Consider the following 12,292-nt stretch of genomic DNA (forward strand, 5'->3'; position numbering starts at 1 on the left):
CCCCATCCTCTCTGGTTGCGGGTGAGGCCCTGTCCCATACAAAAAGACCTCGCATGGCTGATGGTGTGGAGGTACCACTGTCAGTGACCCTCAGCAAAGGGGTGGCCAGTAATGTCCACTGGGTACAGGACAGTAAGGTCTTGGCTGAACACTGGGGAGCCGCTGATACCCTGGAGCCCCTTGCCTAGTCTGTTCCTATTCCTGCCCCTAGCCGGACTCAAGCCAGGCGATGCCGTCCCACAGGAGACAGACCCCCTCTTCCTGAGACAGGGACAGATGCAGAGAAAGCAGCCAGGGTCAGCGGTGGGGGCAGCAACCAGCATTAATCATCCAATTAAGGCCACTGGAGCAGACCTAAACGCAGACCCCAGCTCCGTCCCAGGGCTCCACAGTCAGGCAGGAGCCAGGATGGAGCTCCACGAGGAGGGGGCACAACACAACGGCCCGGCTGCCCCCAGCCCCCCTAGTGCACCCCCTCCGGCTCCCTCGGGCCCCCCACCAGCACCTTTTGGCGGAGCAGCTTGCTGCGCACCCGGCCCCAGAGCCGGGCGCCCGTGTTGGGGGGCCTCTTGCTCCCCGGCTCCTCCAGCTGGTCCAGGCAGCAGCGCTCCAGGGGCTCACACACCGCCTTCAGGCTACAGTCAGGCTGAGGCAGGACGTCGGTCATGCCGGCGGCTCCGGGGCGCGGGAGCAGCACAGGCGCCGGAGCTCTGCCACGGAGAGAGGGAGCGTAGGGTGCGCTCAGCCCCCGCCGGCGGCAGCTACTGGAGTTGGGCCGGGAAGCGCATGGTGTGAGTGAGGCTCTGCTTTCTCCTCCCCTTTCGTCCCTCCTCCCGGGAGATGGTCGTGGTGGAGTCCGCGGCTGGGGCCCTTTCCTTGCCTGCTGGTCCCTGAGCGGCGCCTGAGTGTGTGCGTGCACCACAGACGGCTGGACGGAGCAGCTCAGCTCGGGGAGGTCCCGCCTCCACCGAAGGAAGTGACTCAGAGGCACGGAGGCTGCCCCCTCCAAAAAACCCAGCCTCCGGGTTTTAACTCCTGGCAGGCTGGGGCTCCTCCTCACGGACCCTGCCCCCTGCCCCCCCCCCCCCCCCCCCCCCCCCCCCCCCGCCCCTACTAAATAAAGTTTGACAAGCAGCTAAACACAATCCAGTCCCTTCCCCTCTAAGTCCCAGGTTAACCCCTTCACCACCAGGCCGCACCCCGGGGCAGGAGCCGCGTTTGGCCACCAAGGGCTGCTCTCACCCTGGAACAGGGTCTGCACCGCCCTGGAGCTCTGCGTCCCAACCCCCAGCTCTGCCCTAGGCAGCTCCCTCAACGCCAACTCCAAGGCGGGCCAGACAAGCATGGACCAACTGCCAAACCTCTTGTACAGAATGTAAAGAATACAGAAGGTGCCCAGTGGGGCAGCCCCCTTGGCTTTAGAGGCCCCAGAAGGAATCAGCCACTATGGGCCCTCTCCTGGGACAGGAGCAAAAAGCCAAGGGTGACACTGGTCACAGTGCCCAGCAGGAAGAGGTGCCCCTCACATGGCCACTGTTAGCTGTGGCCCTGCACACCTCACCAGAAAAGCTGAGACAGGCCTGTGCTGACAGGGGCAGAGGATGCCCGCTGGCCAAGGGGCCGCCCAGCGCTCAGTCCAAGCTGGGTGCCTGGGGAGCCAGAGATGCACCAACTTGGTTTTGACCATCAAGTTGGTGAATGTTTTAACCAGAGTGAGAAGTCAATTGTTTTGCAAGGTAACAATACAAACCGGAGCACTGGAAACACTTCCAGTACAAGTTTTTGAGAGAAAAGAGAGAGGCCTGAACCCCAAATGGCCAGGGCACACAAACCCAGAGGCATCCAGGGCGTGACTCCGTGCAGAGCGAGGCACGGAGCAGGAAGGAAACGGTGTTTTCACAGTGCCAGCCGCGAGCTGGGTCCCCACGCAAATGGCTTTGAAGTGCCCGACTGCATTCAAGTCTCACAACCTTTGTGATGGTGGTGTTACTGGTTTTCAAATTGGTGAGACTGGGTCTCAGAGAAGTAAGGGTCTCCCCTGAGGTCACGCAGCTGCAGCTGGGTGTGCCAGGTTGTCTCCAAAGCACTGGGCGCTCACAACCATGGGGCCTCACTGAAGTGGGGCTGGTTGTTTGGATTCAGGAAAGAGAGCTGAATCAGGACATCTCTTGGCTGACCCCAGGGCAGGAGGGTCGGAGCACAGAACCAGCCCTTGGCCTCTGGAATGCCCCTGCTGGGTCTCAACCAGCACACAGGGCTTGGGGTTTACCATCAGAGCCCTTGTGCTTTTCGAGACAGGGGCATCCTCCCTGCAAATAGCCGACACCTGGTCGTAGCAAGAGCCGCCCTTTCCTGAGAGTTTACTGTGCGGCGGTCACCATGCTGAACCTACACGTGAGTTAACTCACTTGGTGCACCCCCACTTATTAATAAGTAAGTGCTGGCATTCCCGTCTTCCACCTGAGGAAAAGAAGGACCCTGAGAGGTTGAGCAATGTGCCCAAGGCCAGGCCAGGCTGTGAGTGGAGGTCAGGCGGATGGCCGAGCTTCTGCCCGCACCGCCATGGCATCCAGTGTGGCAGCATCTGGTCCCGCACTGCCTCTGCCCGGCGGGTGGGGGTGGGGTCCCGGGGCCCTGCTGGGCTCTGGGTGTCCCTGCAGGGCACCCAGGCCAGGCCATCTCCTGCAGGGTTCCACAGTCCACACCGCCTTCTGCACAGTGTAGACAGGCCTGGGCGGCCAAGGCTGTACAGAGCCTTCTCATACCTGAGCTGTGGTTGCCCAAAGCCATTGCGGCTAAACGAGGATGAGCCACACAGCATTTGCAGCACCTCAAGGGCGAGCGGAAGGAAGAGACCCACAGAGGCAGCGACACACCCGTGTGCCCTGCCCAGCTGAGGCCTAGGCCATTCTTCCTGACCCATCCCTTGCCTGCCTCTCCCAGGCCACGTGGGGGCCACCTCTGAAGACAGTCTTTCTCCAGCCCCGTAAGTGGCCGGGCAGCAGGAGGCAGAAAGGCATCCAGGCATTTGGCACATTTTACCTGTGCACCTGCCCTGCATTACACTCAGATGGACAAAGCACCCTCTTTGCCCTCGAGAAATCCAGGTCTGCCCTGACCAGTGTAGTGTGGCTCAGATGGTTGGGCGTCATCCTGAAGAACGAAAGGTCGCCAGGTTGATTCCCCATCAGGGCTCATCCCCAGTCGGGGTGCACAGGAGAGGTTTCTCTCACACTGGTGTTTCTCTCCCTCTCTACCTCCCTTTCCCTTTCTCTAAAAACAGACAAATAAAAATACATGTAAAAGAAACCTAGCCTTATGTTGCAAGAACAGCACGAATAAAGTGCCATGAAAGTCTAGAGAGGCAGAAATTTCTAGCCTGAGGGAATCCGGGAAGGCTTCCTGAAGGGGGGGAGGTTGGTGTGGTCCAGACTGCGGTGGAAGAAGGCCATCCACCCCAGCCTCACTCTGCACCCCTCGGCCAACGCGCGACTGCCGGTTGTGTAACCGGCTGGTGCGGTGCCATTATAATTGCTGACCGCGCTCACCTGCTGCAGACACAGGGGCAGCGCCTGGCACCACCGACTGGTTCACTTCAAAACCGGCCCCTTGCCGGCTTTCTAAGGCCTCTTCTCTCTATCTGGGTCACATTTCCCAGGATGCAGTTTGGGGGAATGCTGTGCCCCTCATCTGCAGGTGTGTGGGAGAAGGGGGACAGAATAGATCCTGTTCCCAAAGCTCTAGGCTTGTCTGTCTTAGGAACCCCAGGCTCAACACTTGTCTGGGTAAAGCCAGTTCTGATTGGATGAAAGACGGCCAGCTAGTCTCCATGGTGACATAAGCGCCTTAGCAGATGGGTAGCTGTTAGGAGGCTGTTCCCTGGAGCTGCTCATCTTTCCCTTCCTCCCCCGGGGGCTCTCCTGGGGGGTGGCACAGATCTGCCTTCTCTTCCCCAAGCCCGACTCAGTCCTTCCTGGAGCCCCTGGTCTGGGAGCAGAGGCCACAGGGCAGTGGGTGCAAGACAAACATTCCCAGCAAACTCCTCAAAAGCAGCCGTCTGAGTTCTGGTCCCTCCACCTGACCATGGACCCGTCCTCATCTTTGCTGAATGGACTAGACTCAGGCTGTCCCGGCCACCCAGGAAGTGATCACACCCCCCCCCTCTGTCCGCCCCTTCCATCCAGCCACACCTGGCCGGATCCGCCTCTGAGGACATGTGAGGGCCCCCACCGGGGTAAACAGAGCCTGGGTGGTAAGGCTCACACGAACAGATGTCACAGTCTTTGGAATTAAAAACATTCGCGTAGACTGTCCAGGCGTCTCTCATCCCCTCCCCAGGCTCTCTGCCAGGGCCAGGAGAGGGGCCGACCCTAAGGAGATGCAGGGCAGGACCCTGGGCTACACCCAGGACCAGCCACCCCGCACACCTCTGACTGAGGGCAAATCAGGCCACAGAGATGAGCAGCGGCACAACGGAAGTGGAGAAGGTCAGTAAGGAATAGATGCAGCCCGAGATGTGTGGGCGGGAGAGGCAGGGGTTGCCACCGGTGCTGCCTTGGTGGCAGCTGGGGGAGGGGACGGCTGCCAGCAGATCCTCCAGGGTGTGATCACAGAAAAAAGGCTCTTTCTCAGAACTTCAGGACGCTGCTGCCACCTCCCCGGCATGACCTCCTTTCTCCCAGTGGAACGACTTTCATCTTCCCTCAGCCCAGGCCAGAACCCCAGTTCTCTGTCCCTGTCCTCAATCAAAGGACACTGAGGCAAGAAAAGGGGTTTCTGAGCGACCAGCTAGGCCAAGGCCACAGGCTGCCCAGTGAGGACAGTCTGGAGTGAGGGGGGAAGGGAGAGCCCGACGGGCCACCCCGAGAGGCCGGGTGCTGGAGCTGGGCGCCGAGGCTGGGGTGCTGAGGGTGAGGCCTGGGAGGGCCGTGGTCGGGCCCACCAGACACGTTCCTCCCCCTTCCCTGGGACCAGCACGGAGCAGGCCCCGAGGGAGCAGGCTGCGGGGGCAAAGCGGAACAGGGTGTGCGAGCTGGTGGGGGGGCGGGCGTGGGGGAGCCCCTCTCAGATGCTTGGCTCTGTAACCCCCGCGCCCCCGACACTCATCCATGCCCTGCCCTGTGCCGAAGCTCATCCAGACCTGCGTGGGGACGGGCAGAGCCCCCTGCTGGAGAAAGTGAAATAAGACCCCTTTATGTTTTTCTCCCCGTCCAACCTCCCAGGAATCTGCAGGGTTCACGGCCTGCATGAGTCCCAGGGACAGGACCCTTTGCTCAGCGTCACTGAGCAACCCACGGCAGAGCTGAGCCTCGGAATGACGTTTTCACTCACCTGTTCACTCCTCCATCCTTCGCTCAATAGACCCCCCACTACCACCAGGCGGGGAGCCCCTTGAACAGGCTACAGCCTAACTCAGCCAAACGGAGCCCTGGCTGCTGCCCCATTGACCCGCCGCTCTAAGGGGGTGACTGTCAGGGACGGGGGTCTCCTTGGCAACCCAGGCCGGAACCCCCAGAGACTGGGCCCTGCCACTACACAGCTGTGTGTGGGGATGTGGTTCTCTAAGCTCTGGAATCTCAACTCTGTAGATAAGTGGCTACTTACTGGTGGCCTTACACGGATGCCCAGGGTGGGGGTGGGGAGCAGGCTCTGAGGTGGACCCAAGATTTAAGGTGTGCATGGAGTTAGGACAGGGGCAGCGGAAATGAGAAGCTGGTTGCTCCCCAGCCCCACACTAGCCTGCCAAGGCGTGCTGCGACCCTCCCTCCCCACAGGCTTGCGCCGACTCACGGCTCCGGGCAGAGCACAGCTGCTCCCCACACAGGCTCCCCCTCCACTCTGTGTGCCCCGACCCCACGGGCATCTCGCGGGTGCAGGGAGGCTCTAGACGGGCCGCAGAGGCCGCGACTGCCCCAGAGCCCACACGCTGCAGAGGAGCTGTCTTGAGGCACGTCCCTGGCAGCCCCAGCAACTCGCACGGTGCACTGGTCAAGGAAAAGGACGGAAAACCCACCTGAGCCTTCGGGAACAGCTTGCTAATCTAAAACAAACCCCCCAGGAACAGAGTGTGCACAGCCCACCCACTGTGTGTCCATCCATCCCTTCCCAACACGACTCACGGACACAGCTAAGGCCAGACCAATGCCCAGGCCGTCCCAGCTGCTGGCCTGCCCCTCCCTGCAGGGAGGCCGGGGCCTCCCAGCACAGCCAGCGGCCAGAGTGCAAGGGGCGCTGAAGCACAGGCCAGGCCCTAAGACAAAGCCGTGGGCAGGAGGGCTTGAAGGGTCTCGGTCCACTGAGCCTGAGCCTCCGTGCTGTCTTCTCTGTTATTAGGCCACTTCCCCACCCAACTGTGAGCTTCAGGGGAAGAGCAGAAAGCTCCTGGCCACCAGAGAGCCGGGCCCCAAGTCCTGCCTGGTCACTGGGGACGTGGCAGCCACTTTCTCTCTCTGGGCTCAGCTTCCACACCTGTCAAAACAGGAGCTTGGACCAGATGAAGAGTCATCATTTTTTTTAAAATCAAAAAGAACACGCCCCACCTTTCTTTCCGAATGAAATCTGATGCCGAAGTCTCCCTGCCTCCCAATCAGATAAAACCAGAGCTCGAGGTCCCCGGCTGAAGGAGGGACAAGGAACCTATCTGCTCACACCACCTCCGTCCACCAGCCCCGGCCTTCGCGTGCTTCGGGCCCCTCCCAGCGAAGCCCGAGCTCCGCAGGCAGAACCTGAGCCCCGACCCTCCTTTCGAGGGGATGGGCTGTACGCAGTCCCGAGGGACAGCCCTCAGGAGGACCGCCCGTTTCCCTCGACCACGGCCACTGGGGCTGGCTCCGCCTCAGGGTGGAGCGGGCGTGGAGGCCAGGGAAGCTCGGGGGCTTTCTGAAGGAACCCTCCAGACCTCTACTTCTCTCTCTGCTTTGGGAAAACTCCGGGCCTCGGCCTCACTGGTGTGAGTTCCCCTCGGTGGCCTTACAATGGGAGGACACTCGTGTCATCTGCTCAGTCAGGCAGGCGTCTCCTGAGTCACCTTGGCCTCAAAGCCAGAGCAGCTCAGCTCTTAAACCCCCAAGGTAACGGTCAGGCTGTACCCGTCGCAGCCCCTGGGGAGAAGTCTGCACCTGGGGCTCAGACCCTCGCCAAGTGCCGCCACTGTCCACACCTGTCGGTGCTACAGCAAAGGCTGGACCACCAGTGAGGGGCCCCGGCAGGCCCCGAGGTCCGGCCCCCACAGAGAGGTGTTGGCAGGCCCCAGCTAAAGCGCCCCCCACCCCTGGGCCTGGAATCCACATTCAGCCTCAGCCCTCAGTCAGGGGGGTCCCTGGTAATTCCTCTGCTGAGTCCCTTACTCAAAGGTTTCGGAGAAGAAAAAAAAAGTCATAAGTGGGACATCCTCAGGGACCAGTTTTTTTCCTGCTTTCCAGGAGGATGACGCTGCAGCCTCCCGCTTCAAGGAGGTTAGCCATACTGAGCGCGTGCTGTGTGCCAGGTGCTGTCCCCTGTGGTGCTGTCCCCTGTGTGGACTCATACAATACACAGGCACTTGGAAAGGACACCTCGGATCACCCTGCTGTGAGTGGTGGAGCTGGGGCCAAAGCTGGGTTGCCTGCCTGAGTGGAGGGTCCCCCAGTCCCAGGGTTGAGAGGACACACCCCTCTGGTGGTTTGCCGAGAGGCCGAGCATTCTCAGGGCTGAAGGAACCGTTTCCCAAGGTCCTGGAGCAGCTTCTCTGCCTGTCACCCACCCTCAGAGGTGGGCAGGGGGCGAGCAACAAGCCTGCCTGCCAAGGTGGCACTCCCGATGGGGCAGGAGGGAGAGAGGGGGCCTCGAGCCTCCATCTGCTTCATGTTGAACGCTTCCTGCCTCCGGAACCCAACGGGCAAAGTCCAGGCTTCCTAAATCAGGAACACCTGGGAGAGGAGGTGGCTGAGTGGGACGAGGAGAGGTTATGCTCCAGTTTAGGAAAGTTTGGACAGCAGGGGGAGTCTCTCAAGGGGCCCTGCCCCTGGCCTTCCCCCATCCTGTTGCCTGTATGCAAGCATAACGGAAGCAGCATGGAGACCTGCCTTGAGGACTGACAGCAGGTGGGGCGCAGGAGGACAAATGGTCTGAAACAGCTGGGGTGGGTGGGGCCAGGGCAGGACAATGGCTCCAGTCACCAGGGCCCCTGGGAGGAGGTAGTGCCTGAGACAGGGAGGGGACTGGTCCTGGTGACGGCCCTTCCCCTTACCCACGGGCCCCTGGGCTTGCACAGCGGTGAGGATGGCCCACGCCGGCATGCTCCGAGGGCAGCAGCAGCGTAAAACTGAACTCCAGGGGCAGACGCTCCCCCTGGCTGTGCACACCTGGCCCAGGTCAGGGGGAGGGAGGGGGCCCATCTTCCAAAGAAGAGGCTGGAAAGCCATGGCCAGCATGGCTGATTTGGTGTCCTGGGCAGGGAGCTGCCTGGGGCCATGAGGTGCCAGGCTGGGGGTCACAGGAAGAGCTCTCTGGCCAGCCGCGTGGGCCAATGCTTTCTCACAGCTGCTGCCCCCTCCTCCCCCCGCACGCTGGTCACAACCAGGACACTCCTGGGGGCCAGGGACAGCTGGGGTCAATATGCCCTAAAGGGCACATGGGAGAAGGCATCAAGGACCCACGTTACTGCCTGTCGTTCCACCAAGGGAGGGACCAAGCACCTCTGGTACCAGTGCTGGACCAGAGCTGGAAGGGGCTTTGGGTGAAGCAGGCCAACGCTCCAGAGCTTCGGCTCCTGGAGCAGCAAAGCTGGGATGCTTGGCCCTTGAACAGAGATAGCAGACCCCTCAGGGGCCAGAGGGAGGGACCTGGGGTGGGGGAGCCATCTCCTGCCACCGGAGTGGGCTCCTGACGCTCTCTCACTCTGAGCTTCCTCACTCTGCAGGGTGACTGAGGCCAGCAGCACTCCCGGCTGACAATGGCCTGTGTTTCCAGCCCCTGGCTCTGTGCTTGGACTGGCTGCACGTGCTAAGCTGAGCACTGCTCGAAGGAGCCAAGCCCAGAGCTGCTCAGCCCCGGGGGTCAAGGCAGGAAAACCCTGACAGGCAGGCAATGAGGGCCTAACCTTGACCTCCTTGCCTGCTCTGACGTCAGTTCAACAAAGCTGTTTGATTCCATCTGCTTAAAAAAAAAACAGACGTGACCTAATCGGCCTCAGGCCCAAACGCAGGGGTCACTTGCAGGTAACAGCCTTTGGGGTGGGGCTGCTGGACAAGCCACCCCCAGAACCCCTGCAGGAAACCAGAAGACGGTCAGTCGAAAGGCTGTTGTCATCAGGCCGCGCTGACTGGGCCAGGCCCCAAGCCCCGGGCTGCAGGGGCTTTCACACTTGGCACTTGTTACAGCCCATTTCACAGGCGAGGAAACTGAGGCTCGGAGAGGTAACCCATCCCATTCTCCTGGTGAATGAATGGAGAAAGCTGGACTCTCAGCTCCAGGCCTGTCTGGCCTCAAAGCCACGTCAACACTGACCAAACGACCAGAACTGTCTTCTGTTTTCCTGCCACCACAGGCTCCACAGCAGAAGGGGATGCGTAAGCAAGTGACACGTGGTTGGGCATGCCGCCCCTCTGACCAGCTCTCTGAGGTGCGTTCCATCCTTTGAGCCTCACAACAAGCTGATGATGAAGGCAGAGCGGCCACAACTAGCCCCATTTAGCAGAGGCAGAAACTGAGGCCTCTCAGCCCAGTGCTGGGGACCCAGACTCCACCCTCACAACACCCAAACAGGGACTGAGGGGAGGGTAGACAGGGGAGCTAAGGAAAGGGGGGCCGAGGACTCAGATATGTGGGGGGCTGGAGGGAGCAGATTCTTTTCCACAATAGAAGTGAACGGTGACCGGTGTGCTCTGGGGCCGTGGGGCCCTGCTCTCTCGTTCCAGCTGGAGCAAGGGGAGCAACTGGGGGTTGGGGGAAGGGAGGACACCCCACGGTCTGGAGAGAAGATCACGAAATCTCTATTCTCAGAGACCAGGCTCTTTCTCTCAAAGAAAGTCTAAGGTGGAAACACCTCCAATGTCTATGACACATGAATAAACAAACGGAGCGTGGTAGACACACACAATGCTCTTCAGCCTTAAAAAGGAAGGAATTTCTGATGCATGCTACACGGAGGAACCTTAAAGACACTGCGGAGTGAAACAGCCGGTCATACACAGACACTGTGTGACCCTACCTCTTCGAGGCCCTAGAGTGAGTGGTCCGGCCCACAGAGACGGGGGGGGGGGGGCGGGGGGGGGGGGGGGCGGCCCAAGGGGCGGGGAGTCGTTCCAGGGGCAGCACTTCAGCTGGGGAAGGGGAGGAAGTCCCGGAGCTGAACGGTGGTGGTGGTCACATGACAGCCTGCATGTGCCTAACACCGCTGGACTGCATGCCTAAACATTATTAAGATGGTGAACTTACTGGTACGCACGCCTCACCACAGCTGAAAAACAAAGGGAGAGGGTCTAGACATTCAGATTTGCCTATCTGGGCCCCGTGAACACTCCCAGTAGCCAGGGTTTCACTTCTAATAGCTCTGACCCCTCCACGCTTTCAAGTGGCCAGGTCAAGAATGGCAAAGAAATTACCCCCCTTTCTCCTTCAGAGACAAGCTCCAAGCTTCAGAAGGGAAAGCCTCCATCCGGCCTGAACTTGGTAACTGGGGGTGAAGGGGTGCTCCCATCCCAGAGCTGGGACAGCTGGGACTTCCTTGCAGGCCTGGAACCCTGCCCCCTCCCACCCCGGGGTCTTGAGTACTCCCAGGCAGGGAGGGCTGCCCCTGGAAGGCTCCTAGGAAAGAGAAAGTAGCTCCCACCCTGGGGGCGGGGCATAGAGCTGAGGGGGTGCACCTCAGGCTTGTGGCTGAGCTAGGAATGACGGAGCAGGAACCTGGAAAGACTCTTCTGGCTTAGGTGCTCTTAGGTCTTGGTGGCAGGACCTGAGCGGTGAGGTCCTCAGGAAGAGCTCTCCCCTCTGGCCCGGCCTCAGCCAACAAGGGCTAGACCCTGGGAATATGCTAATCAGCCAGCGGGTAGGTCCCGGCTGGGAACAGCACATCTGGAGCCTGGAGCAGCCGCGGTTGGAAATAGACTGGGATAAATACACAGCAGTTCCCCAGGGCCAGGGAGGCAAGGCGGAGGGAGGGGGGCCTCCTGCCCGAGCTGTTCCTGGGCCAGGCAGGGGTGGGGCAACAAGGAGGAGGCGGGCAGTTGGGGGATGAGGGGTGTGGCCTGGGTAGAGAAGTGAGGCGCAGCCCCTTAGGTCTGGGGAGGAAAGGAAGGATTCCTGAGCCTGGAGGAGAAGAAATGCATGCAGCTGGTGGGATCTAACGCTAAATTCTCAGTGAGGAAGGACAAACCCCTGAGGGTCACAGACTGACGTCCAAGTCTTCCCCCCTCCCCGAACCCCCCGGAGTGTTTCCATGCACTCATTCTCTCAGCAGCTGACCAAGCACGACCCCCCTGGCACCGAGCCCCTGAACTTGGAGCGGGAGCTGGTGCTCAATCGCTAAGGAGCCATGTGACTGTGGCCATATCACCCCCCTTTCTGGTCTGTTTTCTTCTCCCCCCAAAACAAGATGAGATTAAACACCCCCTAGGATTCCTTCTCACCTAAAACCCTCTTCTTTTACTTCTTCATCCTTCACTCTCCCTCTTGCTTTCTTGCTCACGAGCTCTCCTGCTCAGGGCAAGCAGGCCCCTGAATCCCCTGGGACACTCTCTGTGCGTTCCTGCCCCGCTGTGCCCCGACGCCCACCCACTCCCTTCTGCTGGGCCAGAGCCTGCCACCCAGCCAGAGAAACAAAGGGCTTCAAAACAGCAACTCCCGTGCTGGCCACTAGGGAAAATGACTCTGATAAAGCACATGAAGTACTTCTGACATTGGAACACAGAAGGTAATTAGAAAGACTACATACAGCCCTCCAAAAACGGGGGTTTATGATGATACATGAAAATAGGAAAAATACAAAATACACCGTGTGATTACAACTATATAAAATTTTGTATGCCCAAGGAAGGGGGAAAAGCACAGAATAAAATGGCTGTTTCAGAGGAGCGGGAGCAGGGATGGCTGGTTATGTTTCAGGTCAATCTACGATTACTGCAATCTTCTCTCCAATGTAAACACCGCTTTTGGAATTTAAAAACCCAGTGCTCTCAAATCCCTCTTGCTCCACCTCCTCCTGGAAGCCTCCCTCACTCCAGCCCAGGAGCCTTTCCTTCTCTGGATCCCTCCGGCACAGGCTTCCTCTCATGATGCACGGGCGTGGGGGACCACGGTGGGCAGCAGCAGAGGC

At 60.1% G+C, this 12,292-nt stretch overlaps 1 protein-coding gene across 7 annotated transcripts in view; it reads right to left on the reverse strand.

Moving 5' to 3' along the window:
- ABR (ABR activator of RhoGEF and GTPase) overlaps window positions 1–12,292 on the reverse strand; it is a 172,800-nt gene that overhangs the window by 21,280 nt on the left and 139,228 nt on the right. Inside the window, exon 1 of one of the 7 annotated variants that reach the window (XM_036033302.1) lies at window positions 506–998. The exons of the other annotated variants lie outside the window; for them this stretch is intronic. Coding sequence (XP_035889195.1) covers window positions 506–667 — 162 coding nt within the window. The 5' untranslated portion in view covers window positions 668–998. Of the gene's footprint in view, window positions 1–505; window positions 999–12,292 lie in introns of those variants that run through there. 7 annotated transcript variants of the gene reach the window in all.

The sequence above is a fragment of the Phyllostomus discolor genome, chromosome 8 (assembly GCF_004126475.2).
Source record: "Phyllostomus discolor isolate MPI-MPIP mPhyDis1 chromosome 8, mPhyDis1.pri.v3, whole genome shotgun sequence".
Classification (NCBI taxonomy): domain Eukaryota; kingdom Metazoa; phylum Chordata; class Mammalia; order Chiroptera; family Phyllostomidae; genus Phyllostomus; species Phyllostomus discolor.